At 41.7% G+C, this 22,973-nt stretch overlaps 1 protein-coding gene across 3 annotated transcripts in view; it reads right to left on the minus strand.

Moving 5' to 3' along the window:
- Positions 1-22,279, minus strand: part of FLACC1 (flagellum associated containing coiled-coil domains 1) — a 112,202-nt gene extending 89,923 nt beyond the window's left edge. For all 3 annotated transcript variants that reach the window (XM_033945414.1, XM_033945412.1, XM_033945413.1), the window contains exons 1-5: positions 22,200-22,279; positions 15,344-15,458; positions 11,827-11,902; positions 7,086-7,163; positions 4,241-4,301 (exon numbers count right to left, since the gene is read on the minus strand). In XM_033945414.1, coding sequence (XP_033801305.1) covers positions 4,241-4,301; positions 7,086-7,163; positions 11,827-11,855 — 168 coding nt within the window. In that variant the 5' untranslated portion in view covers positions 11,856-11,902; positions 15,344-15,458; positions 22,200-22,279. The remainder of the gene's footprint in view (positions 1-4,240; positions 4,302-7,085; positions 7,164-11,826; positions 11,903-15,343; positions 15,459-22,199) is intronic.
- Between the last annotated feature and the right edge of the window lie 694 nt (positions 22,280-22,973).

Here is a 22,973-nt window from a genome sequence, read left to right on the forward strand (position 1 = left end):
GCTTCCTGCCTTCCTTCTGTGTCCCAAGTTTGTGCCCCCCGCCTTCCAGCCTTTGTACCAAAATCATACCCCTCTCATGTCTCAACGCACTCCTTCCCCCCTCCCTGCTTTCTCGCTTTGTCCCAGATCATGTCTCCTTTCTACCTTACTTGCTCGCTCCAGGGCCACATTCACTTCCTTCAGGGCTATCCATCTGGGCTACTCCTTCTGCCTTCACACGCTTCACTCCTTCTGCCTTCACATGCTGCATATGGCTGACCCACATCTTTCCCTCTGATGTCAACTCTGACGATGAATAGTTTTCCGAGTCAGCCAAGTGCCACTAAAGGTAGGAAGGAATAGCCCACATTGAAGGAGGTATCTGGGATTCCCTGTTGACTCAGAAGACTTTCCTCCGACATCAGCTTTGACATTAGAGGGAAGCCTTCTGGGTCGGCTTCGGTGGAGAGGGGGGGGTGGGTGGGCAGGCAATAAGGAGGCCATGGGATCCTCAATGGCAGCGGTGGCCAAAGGAGGAAGGGGGTGGGAGACCCGCGCAATGCCGCATACCCCCAACAAGCAGCTCATGTACCTCTAAGGGGACACGTTCGGCGTGAGGGAGACCAAATTCCTGGAGGTCACGAGGGATTGTTTCATGGAACAGCTGGTCACGGAACCAACACGGGGTGATGCCACTCTTGACCTATAGCAAATCATCTGCCACATATTTTCTGGAGAGAAGTCTATGCCACGTATACCGTATTTCTCAGAGTTTTAAATGTAATTAATTTGCTACTCTGCTCATCTAGAACCATATTCCAGAATTCATTCTTAGCATTAATATAGAAAAAAAAATCCAAAAAACCCTTAGCATTTTATAAATCCAGGAATATGTCCTCCAGGTTGGCAAATGTAATGATTGATGGAAAGTCTGGTTGAGTGGTTTTGGGTCTATACATATTCTAATCTTCCCATTAGGTTTTCTGATCAGCAGTAGTCCTGATATCTACTCAAACAGCTTCTGCATCATAACCAGAATTTTACGATGCTCTAACTCTTAAAACTCGAATTTAACTTTCTCATTGAACTCTACCATGTAAAAATGTAATTTAAGACTCTTTTGAAAAGCTTTTCTTATTTCATGTTAGAGAAAATAATGAAATGTCTTGTGAATAAATACAATACAATATAATATAATATAAAAATGTATATTCTTTTACATTGTTAAAAGATATTAGTGAAGATTACAATAAAGTTAAATAGAAGGAAGCAATCCTTCCTGATTTATATACATAAATTCCATGAACATCTTAAATAATATCTAATAATACAGTCTCAGCAAATAAAGTTATGTCTTAAAGAGATAAGTTTTCAATAATTTACGGAATCTTATATAAGAAGGTTCTGTTCTCAGAGCCACTGGGAGAGTATTTCAAAGTTTTACAGCTTGATATGAGAAGGATGCCACCAGATATCGCTTGAAGCATAATTTTTGAGCAAAATCTCAACAACTTCTATATCTTAGAGCAGTGTTCTTCAACCACTGGTCCATGGACCGGTGCAGGTCCACAGAAATTTCCTGCCGGTCCACAGGGCCGGCATGTGCATCAGGCCCACAACTGTGTTCTTCAACTGCCAGTCTGCGTTGTGATCGATGCGTTATTAATAAGATTATATTGTGTGTATATATGAAAAATGAATGGAAAAAATAGTGTTACAATTAGGACTATGGGGGCAGGGTCTGGGGTGGAGATTGGGTAGAGATGGACAGGGTCTGGCCCATGACTTAGCCCAGTGTTCTTCAACCGCCGGTCTGCGGACCGATGCTGGTCCACAAAATAATTCTTTTATTTCTGCCGGTCCATAGGTGTAAAAAGGTTGAAGAATACTGTCTTAGAGCATATTGCTTAATGCACTCCTGTACATATAAGGCCTAGTTCACTCTTCCTGTTTCCCTAGGATAATAAATGGGAAGAAAAACCCTAGTGAATCAGGTCTCTCATCACCAAATGCACATAGAAACATGACAGCAGATAAAGGCCACATGGCCCATCTAGTCTGCCCATTCACAGTAACCATTATTACATTACATTAGTGATTTCTATTCCGCTTATACCTTGCGGTTCAAAGCGGATTACATAAGAAGAAGCTGGACATTTCCAGGAGGGTACGTGACATTTAGGGTAAGACATAGTTACAGAATGAGTATAGACTTGGTAACATTGGATGAGAGCAGTTATATTACATTACATATCAAATCTTTTTCCAGGCGTTGGTAGGTAATAAATCGGTAGGAAGAATTAGGTTTTTTTTTATTTTTATTTTTTTATTTTTTTTATTTTTTGGTCGGTTGAGGATATGGTGTCAGGGAGTGGGTAACCTGGTCGGTGTATGTGGAAGAGGAGATTAGGTGTTTTGAATATGCTTTTTGAAAAGTAGCGTTTTGAGTTCTTTGCGGAATGCTTTGAAGTCAGATGTTGAGGTTAACAATCTGGTTATGGAGGGTTCGAGTTTTGCTGCATGCGTTGCTATGAGGTTATCGTAAAGCTTTGTACGATGAGTGCCGTTGAGTGGTGGGTATGAGAATGGTGTCAGTGTTCTTCTTATTCTGGGTGGAAGGTTTCGGTGTAGGCGATCGATTAGATAGGCAGGTGCTGTACCGTTGAGTACTTTGAAGATTAGACAGTATAGTTTGAATTGGATTCTGGCTCTGATCGGTAGCCAATGTGAGTCTAGGTAGGCGTTAGTTATGTGGTCATATTTTCCAAGGGAATAGATTAGTCTGAGAGCCGTGTTCTGAATGGTCTGTAGTTTTTTGATCATTTTTGTAGGACATGGTAGATATAGGATATTGCAGTAGTCCACAAGTCCAAGTACCAGGGATTGAACAATGATCCTGTAGTGTTCTTTGTCGAAGAATTTCCTTATTTTTCGTAAGTTGCGCATTGTGAAGAATGCTTTTTGGGTAGTTTTGTTGATTTGAGTCTGCATAGTGCAGCATCTATCTATCAGCACTCCCAGGATTTTGAGGGAGGTCTGGATTGGGTATTTGGTAGTTTTGATTTCCAGGTCTGTTATGGATGGGATTTTGTCCGTTTCAAGCATTAAGAATTTGGTTTTGTCCGAGTTTAGTTTTAATTTGTGGTTTGTCATCCATTTTTCTACTTCGTCCAGTATTGTTTCCAAGTGTCCAGTAGCGGAGTTGTCTTGGGTTTCGAAGGGGAGGAGGATAGTTATGTCGTCTGCGTAACTGAAGGATGTTACATTTAGGTTGTCTAGAGTGGTACCAAGTGAAGAGATGTAGAGGTTGAATAGAATGGGTGAAAGTGGAGAGCCCTGAGGGACTCCACATGGATTAGACCATGTGTTGGATTTCTTATCGTTTATCTTAACTCTGTAAGTTCTTGTTTTAAGGTATCCTTGGAACCAGTTGTATACCACCCCTGAGATCCCTATTGCATCAAGTATCTGGAGTAGTATGGTATGATCAACTAGATCAAAGGCTGCGGAAAGATCTAGTTGGATAATTAGGATCCTGTGACCTTTACTGAGGTGTTGTCGGGCTATGTCCAGTAGTGTTGCTAGTAGAGTTTCTGTGCTGTGGTAAGATCTAAATCCTGATTGGGATGTGTGAAGTATATTGTGGTCTGCTAGGTAGTTAGAGAGGTATTGAGCCACAAGTCCTTCAATCAGCTTGACATAGAGTGGGATTGAAGCGATCGGTCTGTAGTTGGTAGGTGTGTCTACAGGACCTTTTTGGTCTTTCAGTATGGGTGTGATTATGATCTCTCCTAGATCTTGTGGGAATTGGCCTTCTAAGAGAGTGCTTTGTATCCACTGCATGAGGCTGGTTTTGAATTTAGGGGAGGCATTTGTGAGTAGATACGATGGGCAGTTGTTCAAGTCGCATGAGGTGTGGCTGTATTTTTTATATAGTCGGTTCAGTTCAGGCCATTGTAGAGTTGGGAAGGTGGTCCATGTTCTGTCTGCTGTTATGGCTTCTTCTGTTGTGGGGGTAGTTATTAACTCGTTGAGTATGGTAGTTGATCTCTGAGAGATCACACGTGCCTATCCCAGGCCCTCTTGAATTCAGACACAGTTTCTGTTTCCACCACCTCTTCCGGGAGACTGTTCCACACATCTACCACCCTTTCCGTAAAAAAGTATTTCCTCAGATTACTCCAGAGTCTATCACCTCTTAACTTTGGAGCCTATCACCTCTTAACTTCATCCTATGCTCTGTTACTGTGATCAAACTTACATCAACCAGTTCTTTCTTTGCTGTTTTGTATCCACTATGCACATGATCAGCTACTCCCAACCTGTAAAAGAGGACCAAAAAGCAGCTATCAGACAAATATCTGTAAAGAAACTCACTGTGAAAACACAAAATGTTGGAAACTAGTCATTTTAAGGCAGTTCTATAACTTGGCACCCAGTTGGCTTAGTAAGGGCGCCCTGGGTGCCATCTTTGTGGGGGTCGCCAGCACCTCTCCTATGTCCTCCCGCATACCTCTTTAAATGTTTGCAACATCTTCCATTAGTTACTCGTGCCAGTCTTCTGACGTCACTTACTAGTGACCAGGACATGACGTCACTTACTAGTACCTAGTCACTAGTGACGTCACTTACTAGGACTAGGACATGACATCAGAAGACAGCCAGGGCCTCTGCGAGGAGCTGCTGGAAGATTCTGCTTGTGCCAGCGAACATCTTAAGAGTTACGCAGGGGGCGGGGAAGAGTGGGAGGGCGCTCAAGTGGCGATGTTGAGCGCTACCATCCTGGGCGCCAATCTCCCTCATTATGCCACCTATACTTATGCAACATTTTCAAGTGTCTGAGGTGCCAAAATTGTGTGTAAGTGCACCAGGCACTATTCTATAAGATTATGGCTGAGAGCTATAGTGTGTAACAGCAAGGGGGCATATACTGTATATGGGCAGAGCATGGGCAGGGTAGGAGCATGTCTCCAACCTATGCATATAGCACACCAATTTACACCTCTCATAGAGCTGTCATAAATGGTCATACCTAAATTTAGGTTCATCAATTCAACTGTACTCTAGTATTCTATAACAGCATATTTTCTAAAAAATGCAATTATAGAATTGATGCTCTAACTGGAGATACCAAGTTGTAGAATTGTGCCCTTTGCCTTTATGAAAAATGTGCAAGGCTGCAAAATCTCCAGATAATATAAGGGGATGATGTAACTAAGCATCATGACAGAGTCGCGTAGGCCTGTGGAATAGGCCAAGCAGTTTTGAATTGGGAAACTTAATAAAGCTATAAATTATAGCTTTAAATCTTCATTAGAAATGTTACCTAAAATGAGTTACAGGTTCAATGCAGAACATAATATTTTGGAATAGAGAATGACCCAGGGCCAAATTTGTCCCTATCCCCATGGGATATATCTCCATTCCCCGTCCCATTCCCCAGAGAAGGGGACAAATTTGTCTCCATGTCATTCGAGAAGGGTTATGAATATTTGCATGTGTAAATTGTGAGTTTATTCGAACATGTGGCTTTAAGTATATAAATAGTAATTTTAGGGCTCAAATTTACTTCAAATTTATTTTATTTGGTATACCTCTTATAAAGCCTAAGCAGAATGAGTCATATGCAATTTAAGATATAAAACAGGCATATTTCTACTGCAGGCCGGCAGGGGTACCATACTGCATATCCTCGAATATAAACCAACCCAAATATAAACCGAGGTAATATTTCCCCCCCCAAAAAGAGGAATAAAGGTTGACTCAAATATAAACCGGGGTGTGTGTGTGTGTTAATATTCAAGTGCAGTGCCTTGCCTTGCCCTACCCAGCTCTGCACCCTGTTCCCCCTCTCTCACTGCTCTACATCTAGCCTCCTCATTCATTCACTCACTTCCCTGCTCTGCCAGTCTCTGCACCTAACCCGCTCCCTTCCTGCCAGATTCTGTACCCTGTCTCTCCTCCCTTCTAATGACTTGCAGGCCTCCTCCGGGCCTGGCGTGAGACCTGATGGACCTCCTGCTTCCTGTCTCAGCCAATTCTAAGAATTTTTACCTGGCTCCCCACATATCTTTAGTATCCCTGGTGGTCCAACGCTAACTCAAGGCAAGAGTGGCCTTGCTTCGCACCTACCTGTGCAGAGCCGATAGCTCAGGGTTGCCCAAGTCCAGTCCTCGAGATCTACTGGCAGGCCAGGTTTTCAGGATATCCACAATGAATATGCATGAGAAAGATATGTCTGCACTGCCTTCTTGGTATGCACATCTCTCTCATGCATATTCATTGTGGATATCCTGAAAACCTGGCCTGCCAGTAGATCTCGAGGACCGGACTTGGGGAGCCCTGCGCTAGCTGATTGGCTCCCAGGATGCACCAAGAAGGAGAAGGCCTGCCATTTTGGAAGAGGTGGGCCAACCAACATAAGGGAGTAGGCACCCTTCTTACCGGCCATCTCCTAAAGGTATGGGGGGATGGGGTATGAGGGAGTGTCAGGGGGTGTCGGGGAATGTCGGGTGGGTGTTAAGAAGTGTCGGGAGATCGACAGGGCCGGTGGCAGGAGGGAGGGGAGGTGTCGGGTGTGCCAGGTGTTCAGCTGATTGACGGGGGGAGGGGGGAAGGTATCTCTGTCTGCGGCAGCTTGCTCAGCTGATTGCAGCAGGGGAATTTCTCCCTCCTCATCAGCTGAGCAGCCGGGATTCCCCCAAGCCATAATTCTGTAACCAAATGATTGGCAGGCAATCCGACTTGGGCTGCCGTTACAGAATCAGGCCTGGCTCGGCTTTAGGGAGCTCTGCCGGCTCAGCTGATTAGGAATAAATTTCCCAGTCGTGATTGGCTTATGACTGTTGCGGTATAGCAGCAAAAATAAGCAGCTGAAATGTAGGCCAGGGTTTTCTGTGTCTACATTTCAGCCGCCTATCTTGATTGAATAGGCGCGCTTCTAAAACCGGCACCCTCAAATGATTGACACATGATTGACGGTTGCTTTTAAGGTGGCTACTGACTTGGGTGCCAGTTACAGAATCTGGCCCTTAGCATCTTTCAAAAATGGTTCACCATAAAGCAGTCATTCACCTTAAAAAAAAATGAGCACACAGGATACTTACGTTGAAACAGTGGCAAGGTTTGAAGCCAATAAATGTTTACTTTGATTTCTGATAATTGAGCTTTTTGCTGAAGATGCCCTGATAAAAAGAATAATTTATGAAAAATCAGGCTCATTCTTTCAAGATAAAGAATACAATGAAATAAAAAGAAGAATTATTCCAGCATGCCTATGATCTTTTGAAACTTCTGTAGGGAGAAGACTTTCTTGAGTGAAGTGCTTTAAGACTTCTCTGGAAAACTGTTGTTGTGTCTGTTGGAAAACAGTGTCTCTGAGGAGGACACAAGGGAGCGTACTAGCTCCTAGAAAAGTGTCTCAGAAGTAAGAGGGTAGTAGAGGAAGAAACCTATAGCTTGTACAGATCATTTATTATTTCTGGGTATTTTATATTAAGTTACCTGAAGCAAGTTGCCCAGTTTAGTTTTATGGGTCAATATTCTGCATGAAATGTATAAAAAATAATTTAAACCCTAAAAAGCCAGTAGCAGTGGAGGAATGGCCTAGTGGTTAGAGCTGCTACCTCAGCACCCTGAGGTTGTGTGTTTGATCTCAGCATTGTTCCTTGCAACCCTAGACAAGCCACTTAAGCCTCTATTACACCAGGTACCATAGTTAGAATGTCAGCCTGCCAGGACATATAGGGAAAATTCTTAGAGTACTTGATTACTATTCAATGTATTGATATCTGTGGAGGAAAAGCAGTATATCAAATAAAAAATAACCATATTTTGCATACAGTGCAAAACCAAATAATTTTGTACTACGCAAAATATAGAGAGCAGATGTAAATTTCAAATACTTGACATATTCCACATGCTACATTAAAAATTAACAAATACAATAAAAATAAAACATAAGGCAATACTTTCTTATTGCACTAAATTATTACATTTTATGACTAGCTTTCAGAGGCCAAAAGCTCCTTCTTTAAGTCAGACAAGCATACTATTACAGCTGTATACTGTCCTGACCTGGAGAAGTAGGTTTTGGTTTCCAAAAATAGTCAATTTGAAGATATCACCTTATTTTTATTTATTTTTTCTTTTCTTTATCCCCTTCCTTTACAAAGCTGCGCTAGCGCTTTTAGTGCCGGATGCTGCGGTAACAGCTCCAACGCTCATAGAATTCCTATGAGCATCTGATCTGTTACCGCCGCAGCCGGCGCTAAAAATGCTAGCGTGAGTTTGTAAAGGGGGGGGGGGTATATTTATTAACTTTTAAAGTGGACTAATACAGTTACCACATTACGTCAATTTAATTTAAAAAGAATTATTTTTTTCTATCTTTGCTGTCTGGCAATTTAATTTTTCTAATTGTGTTGGTTCCAGTCTCTTTCCAAGGATCTCCTATCCACATGTCATTTTTTTCTCTCCTGTCTTCATCACTTCTTCCAAAACTGATCTGTTCCTTTTGGCTTTCTTCCATTTTTTTCTGCCTATCCATTCAGATTTCATTCATATAATTCAGTCTTCAATCGCCCTCTTTTCACTGTCTAATTAAAGTTTTCTGCCTCTTTCCCTCACTCTGGCCCTCCCATTCTCCTTTCTCTTAATTCCTGGTTTTTCACTAACTCTTTCTTCTCTTCAACTGTCATCAAGCATCACTTCTCTAACCATCCCTACTTGCATCTCCCCCTTTCTGTTTCTATCACCTGCCGTATAGCATCTTCTGTCTCTCCCTCCCCTACCACCATCCAGCATCACCTCTCATCACTCTCTCCCACCTGTCATCCAACAACTCATCTCTTGTCTCTCTCTCCCCCTGCCATCTAGCATCCCCTTCTTGTTCTCCCCCACCACCATTCAGTGTATCTTTTCTGTCTCTTTCACTTAACTTCACCATATTGACCTTGTCTGTCTCTCTCCGCACTCCCAGCATTGTCTTCTCGCTTTCTATCTCTCCTCAAGTTTCAAGTTTATTTATGGCTTGATATATCGACCATCACATGTATCTGGATAGTTCACAATAATAAAAATGAGAAAAAAATCTAATAAAATTTAAGATTTAGTTGAAATAAAATAAGAGGAGGGTAAAACTAAAACTATGACAAATTAAGACTTATTAGAGACGAAAGGAACTAGGGGATAGGGAAGTTTTAATTACAATGTGTAAATAAAAATAAAAAGGAGGGGTAGAGGGATAGGGAGTAAGATGGGGATATCGCTTCTTAAAAGCTTTTTTTTTTTTTTTTGCACTTATTGATAGGCATCTTTAAAAAGAAATGTTTTAAGATTTATTTTAAATTTATTTAGGGAATTTTGTTGCAGAGATAAAGTGGCATTGCATTCCAAAGCGAGGGTGCAACTACAGATAAAATGGAATTTCTAGTATAGTATAGGTCCTTGATTGAGGGTACTGTCAATAAGTTTTGATTCGTAGATCTAAGGACCCTAGGAAGGGTATGTCTAGGAAAGCAGGGAGGTGGGAGGTCTTAATTTTAAAAGTTAGAAGAAGAATTTTGTATTTAGTTTGGTGAGAGACTGGTAAACAGTGTAACTCTCGAAGAAGCGGGGTAACATGATCATATTTTTTGGCCTTATAAATATGTTTGATTGCGGTATTTTGGATTAGTTGTAGTCTGTGGGTTTCTTTTTGAGTTATAACACGGTAAAGAGAGTTGCAATAGTCTATGTGTGAAATGATTAAAGAGTGAATTAGGATTTGGATTGAAGTGGGTTCTAGAAACAGAGGTTATGGAACGAATTAAGCGGAGTATTGCTTCTGTCTCTCTTATCTCCTGCCATCCAGCATCTTCTCTCTATCTCTTCCTGTATCATGCATCCTCTATCTCTCCTTCCTCTTATTCAGCATCTCTTCTATGTCTCTCCACATACATATCTCCCTGTCATCCAACATTGCCTGTCTGTCTGTCCCTCCCCTCTCCCAGCATGCAGCAATGTCACCCTCTCTCTCCCTACATCATTCAGCATTGCCCTTGCCTATCTTTCTTCCTTCCATCTAGCATTACCCCTCTCTATATCTATATCTCTCTCACTCCTCCTATACAGTATTTCTCTCTACTGTCTGTCATTCTCTCCGGTCTATAGCCTCTGTCGCTTTCTTTTTTCTTCCCTTCCTTTATCCAGTATTGCCCCATCACTCTCTTTCTCCCACCCCTTCCATCCAGTCTTGCCTTGTTTCTCTCTCTTTCCCCACTCATCCAGTCTTACCCAAATTCTATCTCAATTTCTCTCTCTTACCCTCCTCCCAACCGCTGCTGCTCTGCAGCACAGTTTCACTCCCTCTCTCTCATTTCACCTCAGCCAGCCTACACTACTAAACAACCATAGAAGACCATGGGATCCAGTTCTGCAAGTGCCATTAGTACGTCCTGTGCCAGTCCTGTCTCCTCTAATGTAAACTTTTGGGACTGGAGGGACTTCTGAAAAGTTCTCAGCTCGACCAAGAAGAGAATGATGTGGAGCCAAAAAATTTACATATTTTACCACACTTTTCTTGACAATTTTCATTTCATTCCGATTCAGCAGGGGATAACGGTGAGCACAAGGAGACGTCGGGGCCACATCGAAACCAGCGGCAGGCAGCAGAAGCAGTGGTAGAGACTTAAGAGCACAGCTCCGCCCCTCCCCCGATCCAGCAGGGTTCTATACCATATCAGATCTGAGAATGGTGGCAGTTGACCGTTTAATGCAGCTGATGCACCGAGGTGATAGTGGCGGTTGTCTGGCTGTTGCAGAGGTCATCTGATCAAAATGGCACGCCTGCATTTTAGCATTGCATTGACTCTGATCTAAATGTCTAGCCTGTATTTTGGCACTCATTACTACTTCCTGGGAAACCTCATGGCTGAAATATTGTGTGTTGGCTTGGCTGCATACGTCAGGGCTCAAGGAGCATACCAGCTTTCGCTCCTTGGCATATTGCCTTTATGAACTTCTAACATCAGATCCTATTGTCTGACTGGAATTTACTTTATTTCATTTCATTTATTTTTATTTATTGTTTTCTCAGGTACTTTAGCTAGATTGTGAGCCTTCGGGACAGCTAGGGAAATCCAAAGTACCATTTTTATTTATTTTATTTTAATGTATCTTTAATCTTTCTTCTTTGTAAACCGCTTTGAACCTCACGGTATAGTGATATATAAGAAATAAAATCAAAAATTTCAATGATATGAAATTAAAAATTTTCAAGAAAAGTATGGGAAAAACTTGTAAATTTCATGGCTCCACATCATTCTCTTTTTCATTGGGCTGAGAACTTTTCAGCGGCCCCTCGTAGTGATACTGCAGAGAGCCAGGTCCCACAGTCTTGTATGGTTCTTTATTAGCATGGGCCTGGCAGAGGTGCAACAGGAGGGAGGGAACAAAACTGTGGTGTAGAGTAAGGGTGGATGGGAGGGAAGAGACAGTGAGCAGAGAAGGTTGTAGCTCAGCTTGGAATGGCTTAACAAAGTGGTTCCCAAACCTGTCCTGGGGGACCCCCAGCCAGTCAGGTTTTCAAGATATCCCTAATGAATATGCATGAGAGAGATTTGCATACCTGTCACTTCCATTATATGCAAATCTCTCTCATGCATATTCATTAGGGATATCTTGAAAACCTGACTGGCTGGGGGTCCCCAAGGACAGGTTTGGGAACCACTGGCTTAACATCTCCAAGCCTCATATACAGGCGCCTTTGCAAAAGATCTTCAAGGGCTCCACTATTTTCATATTATCTTGTACTTTCACTTTCCTCTTCCCTTCTGCCTTCACATAATGCGCACAGAGGGTACTTACTTTGAGGCAATTGCATGTTTTGAAGCCATGAGTTTTACTTTGATTTCTGATACTTGAGGTTTTTACTGAAGATGCCCTAATAAGAATAATATATGAGAAATCAGGCTCATGCTTACAGGATAAAGAATATAATGGCATTAAAAAAGGATAATTATTTGTACGTCTATGATCCTTTGTATCAAACTTAACAAGCTCGACATATGGCATGGAGAAGTAACTTGATGGTAGAGCAATAGACTGATCAAACCAGGGGTGCCAGATACAAATCCCATGACAGCTTTGTGCAGGTAATATATATGAAATTAAAAGGAAAAAAAAATGACAATTAAAGCATTCCTATTCTTATATTTTTAAAAACATTTTTCTTAGGATTTACAAAAGGAATAACATATAATCCTAGTTTGCTCAATAAGCATGAGGTGGGTTACGTCACAAAAAATTTTAGAACTCTTTTGTGGGGTCAGGGCTAAGATAAGCAAGCTGGAAGGCTGGAAAGTACAGTAAATCCACTCATTCAGCACACACCTTTAATCCAATAAATCAGTCCAGGCCAGAAGGTACAATTCTAACCAAAGGGGTTTATGTAATTTTGATGACTAAAGGGGTAAAGCAAACAGTTCAAAGTATAATTACACAAGCCAACAAATATTTTTTTTTTTCTTGGTGTCTTGGGGTTTTGACCTGTTTCTGGGGTTATTTGGGGCACTGATTCAGAAAATTGCATTGGATAGACTGTATCAGCTCTAGTTTCTTAGATATGGTTATGGGATAGTAGATATGCCTTTGGGATAATAAACCTAAACATGAACATTGGGCAAAAAAAGATTGGCCTCCGAGGGAATACTGTATATGGTGGTTGGAGGACAAAATGTAATCAATTAGCCTTTGGAAGCACGAGATACTGCCACTACTACATATAAAGCTAGACCTGATGAAACAATTTGTAAAGGCTTTGAATAAAGACAGTTTGTGCATTGAATACATGGAGGGACATAATGGTTTCATGGTTTATTAAAATTTTGTTATACTGCCAAATAAGATTTTAAGGCGGTGTACATCAAAAAAGATTTTAAGGCGGTGTACATCAAGTAGAAATACAAAATACAAGTTGTGGTTTGTCATACATAGACTTGACAAAACAAATGGACAAACTGGAACAAGAGGGAATTGGTAGAACTACATTATTTAAAAGATAAAGCACAAGTGGAAAGAACACTAGGAGAGGGAGCTGGTGGTAGGTTAATCAATAAGTTCAAGAAGGTCACGTCCTTAACAGGACAGTTAAGCATTAAAGGCATCTTTAAACGGGAAAGTTTTTAATTTGGACTTATATTCAGATACTGACGTGTCTTCTCTTAGGTAGTTTGGTGTGGCATTCCAGAGGGTAGGAGCTGTAATCGAGAAAATGTTTGAGCGCATTGTGATAATGTATCTCAGGGAAGGAATGGCAAGGAGGTTTTGAGATATGGAGCGGAGGGTTCCATAACTAAAACGCGCTAGACATTGATGCGCCAACAAAGGCAGTGTGAGGGGGTCGGTGATCACTGGGGGAGTGTATGGGGGTCTGTACTGTATGTCTGAAGTGGTTATCTGGTCACTTTGGATACCTTCTGGGCACTTAGATCTGTTTATAGGTCGCCTAGGTCACAACATATAAGTTCCATCCAGGCAGCCTCGTCAAACTTTCGATTATCCCTGCAGTATGACTAAGTCTAGGTTGGTCCACATCCTGCCCATAGCCTGCCCTAATCACTCCTTCAAAAATGCTCCTTTCAGCTCTGGGAGCACAGTGGGATTCAGAGGCCTATAAAGATTTTAGATACATCTAAAAACCCATTTTGATTATTGGCACTTGGACAACCTGACCTTTAGGTCATCCAAGTGCCGATTTGGGCGAGTTTTTAGACATATTTCTGTTTCGATTATGAGCCCAATAGCGCATATGTTACCTGGACTTACCATGGTAAAACTGAAGACAGGAATTTTCAATGGTCTACAGATCAGACAACTTATACATGTCTCACATTTCATAGCATCAATGAATGAAATCGAATCATGTGCCTGGTCTTCATTTGTTCTTCTTGTGAAAACCTTTTTTGGCAACAAGATGGCAGACAACTACACACAATTAGTAGAGGATATGCTCTTTCATTTCAACAGGCTTGGCTGTAACATGAGTTTTAAAGTCTATTATCTGCACAGTCACTTAGATTGCTTTCTAGAGAACCTTGGTGACTTAGGCAAAGGGCAAAGTGCAAGATTCTGTATCTCAAAAACTAGAGCTGATAGGAGAAAACTGGTGCCATTTCTGGAATCAGCAGGTCAGATATACCCAGAAACAGGTCTAACATTTGAGGCACCAAAATGAGTGTTGGCCAGTTTTATTTATGGGGGTAATATTCAGTCCAGGGCAGTAAGGGCCAGATTTAATAAATGGTGCCTAACTTCTAGGCACCGAGGAATGCAAGTGTCAATCATGAGTTAGGAGCCTTTTATAGAATCGAACCTTGCAGCACATAAAGCAGTCTTAGGCATCAGATGAAATCTTAGGCGCACTCTATTTATGATTGAATTTGCTTGGCCTAAATGGATTCGCCTGTTGGGCACCTACTGGTTTCTAAGTCAAACCATACCCCAAATTCAGCCCTATCCATGCTTACATTTTGGTAGGTGTTTCAGAATTGAAGCCTACCTTGAAGTGGTAGGTACCTACTGAGTTAGCTGACTGCCAGTTAATTATTTTTTTTAATAACTTTTTAATTGAGCTTTTCAATTAATGGTGCCAATTAAACCTAATTGAATATATTAGGTACCGAGACAGTGGTGTAGCAAGGGAGGCATCACTATCCCTCCACTCTTCCCTGCCACTTCAGCGCCCCTTGAGCTCCTCTTGAAATGTTCACTGGCACGAGCAGCTGATTTCACTTGCTGCTTATGCTGGCATCGGCTCCCTTGTGATGTCACATCTTGGTCCCCAGTAAGGTTATTCTTATGTTCTTATCTATCCGGAAATTATTCCTGGAAAGACTACATAATTTAACTCTTTTGGATTCCTTCATATAAAAAATGGTATGACTTCTCATTGTGCATCTCCGACTTTGCGTATTTTATTGATTAATTGTTCACCTTCAAATTCAGACCCTACAGTTTGTGATTCTATGGTGCAGACATTAGCAGAGGTTACCCTTTGTTTCCCTAATCTTTTGATAATGGGTGATTTTAACATCCACAGGGACATTCCCACTAATAGAATGACCATTGCCTTTTGTACATTTCTGTCAGATTTAGATCTAACCCAACATGTCTCTATCCCCACTCAAATTAAGGGCTGCACTTTGGATCTGGTCCTTTCAAAGTTTACTGTCAATTACAATCTCACTAACATTATAAGTTGACAGTATGGACTGATCATTTTTTGGTTTCATTTAGTATACCTTTTTCAATAATCAATAATGCTATTTCCAGAGTAGCTGAGCATTGTCCAAATTGCTATCTCTGTACTGATCTTTTACCTTACCTTTCATTATTTTCCTCTCTTCCCTCTGACTTTCCTTCCCTTTCTTTGGAAGAGCAGACCAGGGCCTGGAACAGCTCTATTTCCACCGCCTTGTCTTCTGACACAAATCATTGGCCTAGGAATAAATACAAGAGACTCTCAGTCCCTTGGTAGAATGCGGGGTTGCACTTGGCCAGACACCTACTATGTACAAGGGCTGAACAAGTTTGACATAAAAATAAAACTAGAGAAAGTTTAGCACAATTTAAACAAGAAGTTCACACCTTCAATCACCTTCTGAAGGCAGCTAAATGTTTGTATTTTTCTAATATGCTGGTTACCTCCACTAACAAATCCAAGACGTTATTTCAGTTTTTTCTGAAATTTAGTAATCTCTCAAAAAAGACCCAGCCTTGCCCACGATGGATTCTCTAGCTCAATTTTTTTGTATCTAAAATTTTGATCTTACAAATTCATTTTCTTCCACTCCCACGATCTCATTCCCAATGAAATATCTATGAATCCTTCAGTTTGTGTGTCTATCTGAAACTCTTTTACTCTTCCTTTCCTAACTACATATACACTGAGTATACAGCACATAGGTATGACATCCTGCCCTCTGGACCCGATGCCCTCCTCCTGGATCACAGTTCCCAAGCATGGGTTGATGGAACTTGCCTTTCTTTGGTTTGACAAAGTCTCACCTATGGTGTGGTTCCTGGTTATTGGAAGAGGACATGGGTAACACCTTAAAAAAGAAGTCTCTTGATCCTACTCAATCTGCCAGTTTTTGGTCGGTGTCAAATTGCTTTGTCTCAAAGATCACAGGAAAAATTGTCTATATCCAGTTACTGGATTTTGTTACCAAAACCAAGGTTTTGCACCCTTGTCATGTCAGTCAGGTTTTAGACAACATCATAATCCAGAAACTATGGTTACATCAGTCTTGAACGATTTACATAGAACCCTGGACATAGGTCACCTAATCCTTACTCTGGCATAGTAAGGCGGAGGGGCATGGGGGTGGCAGATTGCCATGGGCGCATTGTCAGTGGGGCCGCTGGAACTTTTCTGCCCTGCCTCACCACACTACGCTATCCCTCCCTCCCACCCCATACCTCTGTAGATCTTTGCTAGCATGAGCAACTTCTGCCTTTTCTTCGCAGCAGCCTGGTTCCCCTCTAAATCACTTCTGGGTCAAGGGGCCAGGAAGTGATGTCAGAGGGAAATCCAAAGCTGGCGTGAGGAGCATGCTGGAGAAAAGCCACTTGCACTGGTGAAGATTTAGAGGTATGGGGGAGAGAGTGTTCGAGTGTGGAGTGGGGGGCAGGGAGAAGCAGGGGGATGGGGAGTAGCAGGGGACGTGGAGAGGAGGGCGCGGGGGGGTGCCACCACCACAGGTGCCCCATACCCTTACTACCCCACTGTCCTTACTGTTTCCTTGGATTTGTTGGCTGCATTCAACTTGATTTGATAACACTCTTCTTCGCATTCAAATTAGTATCTCTAACACAGTGCCCAATTGGTTCACATCCTTTCTTTCCAAGCATTCATTCTGGAGTAAATTCTCAAAACAGCAGTTAGGCGGCAGTAGGCACCTTACTACCAAGCAACTTAATCATTTTAATTGGTTCAATCAGCACAGTAATTTACTGCGCCGATTAAAAACCATTTAAAATGTCATTAAAAATGAAGGTGCCCTTTAGGTGCCTCCAAAAAAGTGTCTTTATCTCAACTAAAGAGGCATCTTGCAGTGTCTATGGCCACTGTAGGCATGGTTAATGACGGAAGTGGGTTTAGGCGCCATTAGGATCCTCTGTAGACACGATTCTCATGGAAGATAGGCACTGTAAATATAAGCCTTAAAAACCCTAGCCTACATTTCCAGGGCCTATCTTTCACATAGCCGCAATTCTCCAAAGAGCACCATTGTGCATTAAAAATGGGCAGCATACTCTTTGCATACATTACATAATACTTATTGACCGCGTAACCATAAGTTCAACGCGGTTTACAAAAGATTACTAACAATAGTCACAATGCATGGAATAAAATGAATTAAATAGTCAGATATTTAGAAAAAAGATAGCTCTTCAATTGTATTCAAAAATGTTTGTATATATGAGTATTTTCATACAATTTGCAGCTGTGTCTACTCTGCTAGTTAACACCCGGGCTCAAGTCCTCTCTGAATTCTCATTAACTCTGCAGCTATTGCTCTCTGTATTGGCCTTTGATAAGCCAATTCTCAGAACTCCCACAGCAGAGCCAACAGTGCACACTCCATACCACCAAAACAGTGAAAAAAAAGCTCTCCAGTGCTCAATAAAATTATATCCAAATTATAGTTTGTACACTATAAAAGCAAAACCAAGGGGGCTAAACATGCTTGATGCATGTGCAGAAGAGTTTCATTCTATGTACTGTTCTTGTGCACATGTGCCAGGGAAACCCAATCATGCAACACACTTCGGTGCAGTTCTTCTGCGCCATTAAATTTATAAATATATTTTATACTTGGAAGGCATATACAGTATTTAAGCACAGAAAACAGGTGCCAATGTGTGCTTTCACTTTCAGATTTGCCTGGACTTGCCCACATTTCTTTTTCAGTAGGGTTACCAGATGTCCAGGGAAACCCAGACATGTCTTCTTTCAAGAGGACTGTCCAGATTTCCGGAGGGATTTCCAAAACCCTGCAGTTTGTCTGGGTTTTGAAAGATCTGGAGGGCATCTGTATGATATCATACACATATGCGTGATGTCATCACGTTGATGTCCACACATGTGCAGATGCTCTCCAGACGCGGTCCCGATCTCAGTGAAATTCATGTGAGGGGGTGGGGGAAGACCAGGGCGGAGATGGAGGTGGAACAGGGCAGGGCTGAGGGCGGAACAGGGCGGGACCAGATGTTCTATTTTTTTATAAGAGGAAATCTGGCAACCCTATTTTTCAATACTGGTGCTTACAGGCTTGCATGGGCTTTCTTCCACTTCCAAAAGAAATCAAAACTAGGGCTGCATTCATTATTGACTGTGATTTAAAAAAGTAATCATGATTATTAATTAATTATGTGCCTGCTTTTGTCCCCTCCTCTTCCCACATGGTCCGGCATCTTTCCCTCCCATCCCAATCACGATTCATTGCCCCAGCATCTCTGCTTTAGAAATTGACTTATTTTTCCAAGCTACTCTTTAGCCCTGCTGCCTGTGACCTGCACCAGGCCTTTCCTGACCCACTTTCTAAAAACAGGAAGTTAAGTCAGGAGGGGGCAGGCCAGGTTGTAATGAAAGGCCCGATGCAGGTCATAGGCAGCCTTTCAGTAGGGATGCCACTGGCTGCAGGACTGGAGTGACTTGATAAAGTAAGCTGAGATCCGGTGTGGGGGATTGGGGGTTGGTGGTCAGGACTGGGTTGGACAGATACTGGACCATGCAGAGAAGAAAGGGAGGGAGGGAGGAAGAGAGGAAAATGGGGCTTGGGGGAGGGAGGGAAATTGAGTTGAACCTGGGGGTAGGGGGAGAGAAAGAGAAAGAAAGAGAGAGAGAGAGAGAAGCAGAGAAAATTTCATGCCTCCAGCCACCAACACTAGCATTCCCCAAACATGCTGTTTATCCATGAACTGAGTGTGCTCTGTGAGTGCTGGCAAAGGCACACCACTGACTTCCTCAGTCTTGCGGCAGCAGATGGAGGAAGGAGGTAGCTTTGGGAATGGATTTCCCAAAGCTATGGGGAGGAGGGAGAGGAAATGAGTGCCCCCTCCCCAGGCCCTCCTGTGCCCCGCCTTTAATTGCACAATTAAAATGTTTAACTGCGTGATTAATCACAATTAAAAATTTTAATAAAAATGCAGCCCTAATCAAAAACATTAGATTTTAAAGTGGACATGAAAAGAAACCCTCTCTTCAAACCTTGCACTACCAGCTTCGAGCGTGCATTAATTTTCCAGCAGTAAGAACAAGGTTTATTTGTGGGCTCTGAGCATTGGAAATGCATAGCTAGGGTTAACAGATTTTACTTTAGCAAAATCCGAAGTCCTAGACCCGCCCCATCCAACCCCATTATGCCCCAGTCCCACCCCCAATTTTGCCCTAGCCTCGCCCCAGCCCTGTCCCCCTCTTGCCTGTTCTTAGGCAGGAGGGCATCCATGCATGCGCGATTTCGAGAAAGCTTTTCAAAACCTGGACAAAGTGCCGGGTTTTGAAAAGTCATCCGACCCCCCTGACATGTCACCGAAAAGGACATGTTCGTGGAAATCTGGATGTCTGGTAATACTATGCATAGCAAATGAGGTCATTAGTATACATTTAACTAGATTTACCCCCTCCCCCCTTTTACAAAACTGTGGAAGCGCTCTGTGCTGCTCCTGACGCTGGGGTGGGGGGATGGGTTAAATACAATGAACATTTCTGCCACACACTTTGTTTCCCACGCTAAAGCAATCTGAATATTCCATACAAATTTATAGGTGCACAATTCCCATGTTAACTGGCCTTACCGCTGGCGAATTGGCCTGTGAGAAAGGAATAGCTGTGAGTGAAAAGGAGACTTAAGTTTCCTAAGCCATTTGGTACTCACCTGGCTACCGTAATAAGAACATAAGAATGGCCTTACTGGGTCAGACCAATGGTCCATTAAGCCCAGTAACCCGTTCTCACGGTGGCCAATCCAAGTCACTAGTACCTGGCCAAAACCCAAGAAGTAGCAATATTCCATGCTACTGATCCAGGGCAAGCCATGGCTTCCTCCATGTCTTTCTCAATAATAGACTATGGACTTTTCCTCCAGGAAATTGTCCAAACCTTTCATAAAACCAGCAACGCTATCCGCTCTTACCACAACCTCTGGCTACGCATTCCAGAGCTTAACTATTCTCTGAGTAAAAAAAAAATTTCCTCCTATTGGTTTTAAAAGTATTTCCCTGTAACTTCATTGAGTGTCCCTTAGTTTTTGTAATTTTTGACGGAGTGAAAAATCGATCCACTTGTACCTGTTCTACTCCACTCAGGATTTTGTAGACTTCAATCATATCTCCCCTCAGCCGTCTCTTTTCCAAGCTGAAGAGCCTTTTCTCATATGAGAGGAGTTCCATCCCCTTTATCATCTTGGTTACTCTTCTTTGAACCGTTTCTAGCACCACTATATCTTTTTTGAGATAAGGAGACCAGAATTGAACGCAGTACTCCAGATGAGGTCGCACCATGGAGTGATACAGGGGCATTATAATATTCTTAGTTTTGTTAACCATCCCTTTTTTAATAATTCCCAGAATTTTTACAACTTATGCTCCACTACTATGGAATAAGTTACCTTCCCATCTCAGCGAAGAACAAAATCTTGCTCGGTTTAAGATCTCACTAAAATCCTTCTTATATAGAGATGCTTTTCAAACATAAAATCAATTAAATGATATTTCGCTCCATAGCAACTCGAACCTCAGGAGGCTTCAGACATCTTCCCTATTGGGCCGTTTTGTACTACCCTTATTTGTTTCTTTCCTATAATTATTGTATTTCTAACCCGGTCTCTATTGTATCATGTTGGTCTTGTTTTGCTCTAGCATATGTCCGTAATTTGTAATATTGTATCCACATTTTAAATTGTACATCGCTTAGAAGTATTATAAGCGATATAATCAAATTTTAAATAAACCTGAAACCATTGGGCGGAAGGTTTCATCGTATTGTCTATGATGATACCCAGATTCATATCTTGGGCGCTAACCCCCAAGGTGGACCCTAGCATCCGGTAACTGTAATTCAGGTTATTCTTCCCAATGTGCATCACTTTGCATTTATCCACATTAAATTTCATCTGCCATTTGGACACCCAGTCTTCCAATTTTTCACAATCCGCATGTGTTTCAACAACTTTGAACAGTTTAGTGTCATCTGCAAATTTAATCACCTCATTCATCGTTCCAATTTCCAGATCATTTATAAATAAGTTAAATAGTCCTAGTACAGACCCCTGTGGCACTCCACTGTTTACTCTCCTCCATTGAGAAAATGACCATTGAACTCTAACCTCTGTTTTCTATCTGATAACCAATTCCTAATCCACAACTGAACTTTGCCACCTATCCCATGACACTTTAATTTTCTCAGGAGCCTTTTGTGAGGAACTTTATCAAAAGCTTTCTGAAAATCTATACAACACATCAACCAGCTCACCTTTATCCACATGTTTATTCACACCTTCAAAGAAGTCAAGCAAATTGGTGAGGCAAGATTTCCCTCGGCTGAACCCATGCTGACTCCGTCTCATTAAATCATGTTTGTCTACGTGTTCCACAATTTTATTTTCTATAATTGTTTCTACCATTTTGCCCGGCACTGAAGTGAGGCTTACCGGTCTGTAATTTCCCGGATCTCTCCTGGAGCCCTTTTTAAAAATTGGCATAATATTGGCTACCCTCCAATCTTCAGGTACTACAGATGATTTTAGTGACAGGCTATACAAATCACTAACAGCAGGTCAGCAATTTCATAATTTTACCAGCTGCCCTTTAAAGTAATAGAAAGGGGAGAAAGCGTGCATTTTTATCCTCTAGCTTTCAATGTCTACCTATTGCAAAAATAAACAAACACTCTAGGGAGCATTAATGACTGTGGGAGAAAGGGGACTTCCAAAAGAAAGGTGACACTGTTGTAAATCCCTTTTCAACCATTTCAGGGTATTTTTTTAAGTTTTTTTATTTTGAATTATACTTTTTTATGGAAAAATATTGGGGAGAAAACGGAAGGAGTTAAAACACAACCTAAAGAAAGTTTAGTCCAGGCATGAGAATTAAAGAGAAACTGTGAAAGAATAGCTATATTGGAGTACTGCAAAGCTGAATAAAATAACCCAGAAAGTAGGAAACCTGTCACTTACCCAAGTCCGTTTGTCCTGGGAAAGGATAGGGGATGTTCAGTTCTAACAAAGCTGACATCTAGATCGGGGTTTGATGTTTCATGTAACTATGGGAACAGACACAACTCTGCCTCTTTTCCCAACGCAGTCATTTTTAATTTAAAGAGGCAGTGCAATTGCCACATTCCTGCTTACAGTGGAACTCATGAAACTTTCTGCTATTTGGGTAACTCATAGGGTTATGGGGCTCTTTCACATGGTTACTGCTCTATTCCAGTTCCAGTAAGCACTGGGGATGTGGATTTGTATGTATTTGGTTCCTTAGCACGTCTCAGAAAATTTTATATGTGGAAAATAGAGAGTTAATGCATGCTATGTTACTATGTTACAATGTCCATTTGTACACTTTAAAAATGTTTTATCAACATTAGTGTGTAAAGTGAATTGAAAAAATATGACAAAAAGACCAAAAATCTGAAAATGAACTGAACACATGTTCCCTGTGCGCCTCCCAAACAGGGATATTTTAGACCTGTCCTGGTGAGCATTCCAAAATATTGTGCTAATTCTCTTTCCTGCTTCTTTGCATTGAAATCAACACAGCAATGGGTCCTTTAGGGCTCCTTTAACTAAACAGCATTAGAGGTTTTTAGCACAGGCCTGTGAGGTAAATGCTTTGATGCTCATAAAATTCTTATGAGCATCGGAGCATTTATCTCTCTGGCCTGCACTAAAAACCTCTAGTGCCATTTAGTAAAACCTAACGGTAATGCCTTATAAAAGGGTGGTTAAAAA

Source organism: Geotrypetes seraphini, chromosome 5, assembly GCF_902459505.1.
Source record: "Geotrypetes seraphini chromosome 5, aGeoSer1.1, whole genome shotgun sequence".
NCBI lineage: Eukaryota > Metazoa > Chordata > Amphibia > Gymnophiona > Dermophiidae > Geotrypetes > Geotrypetes seraphini.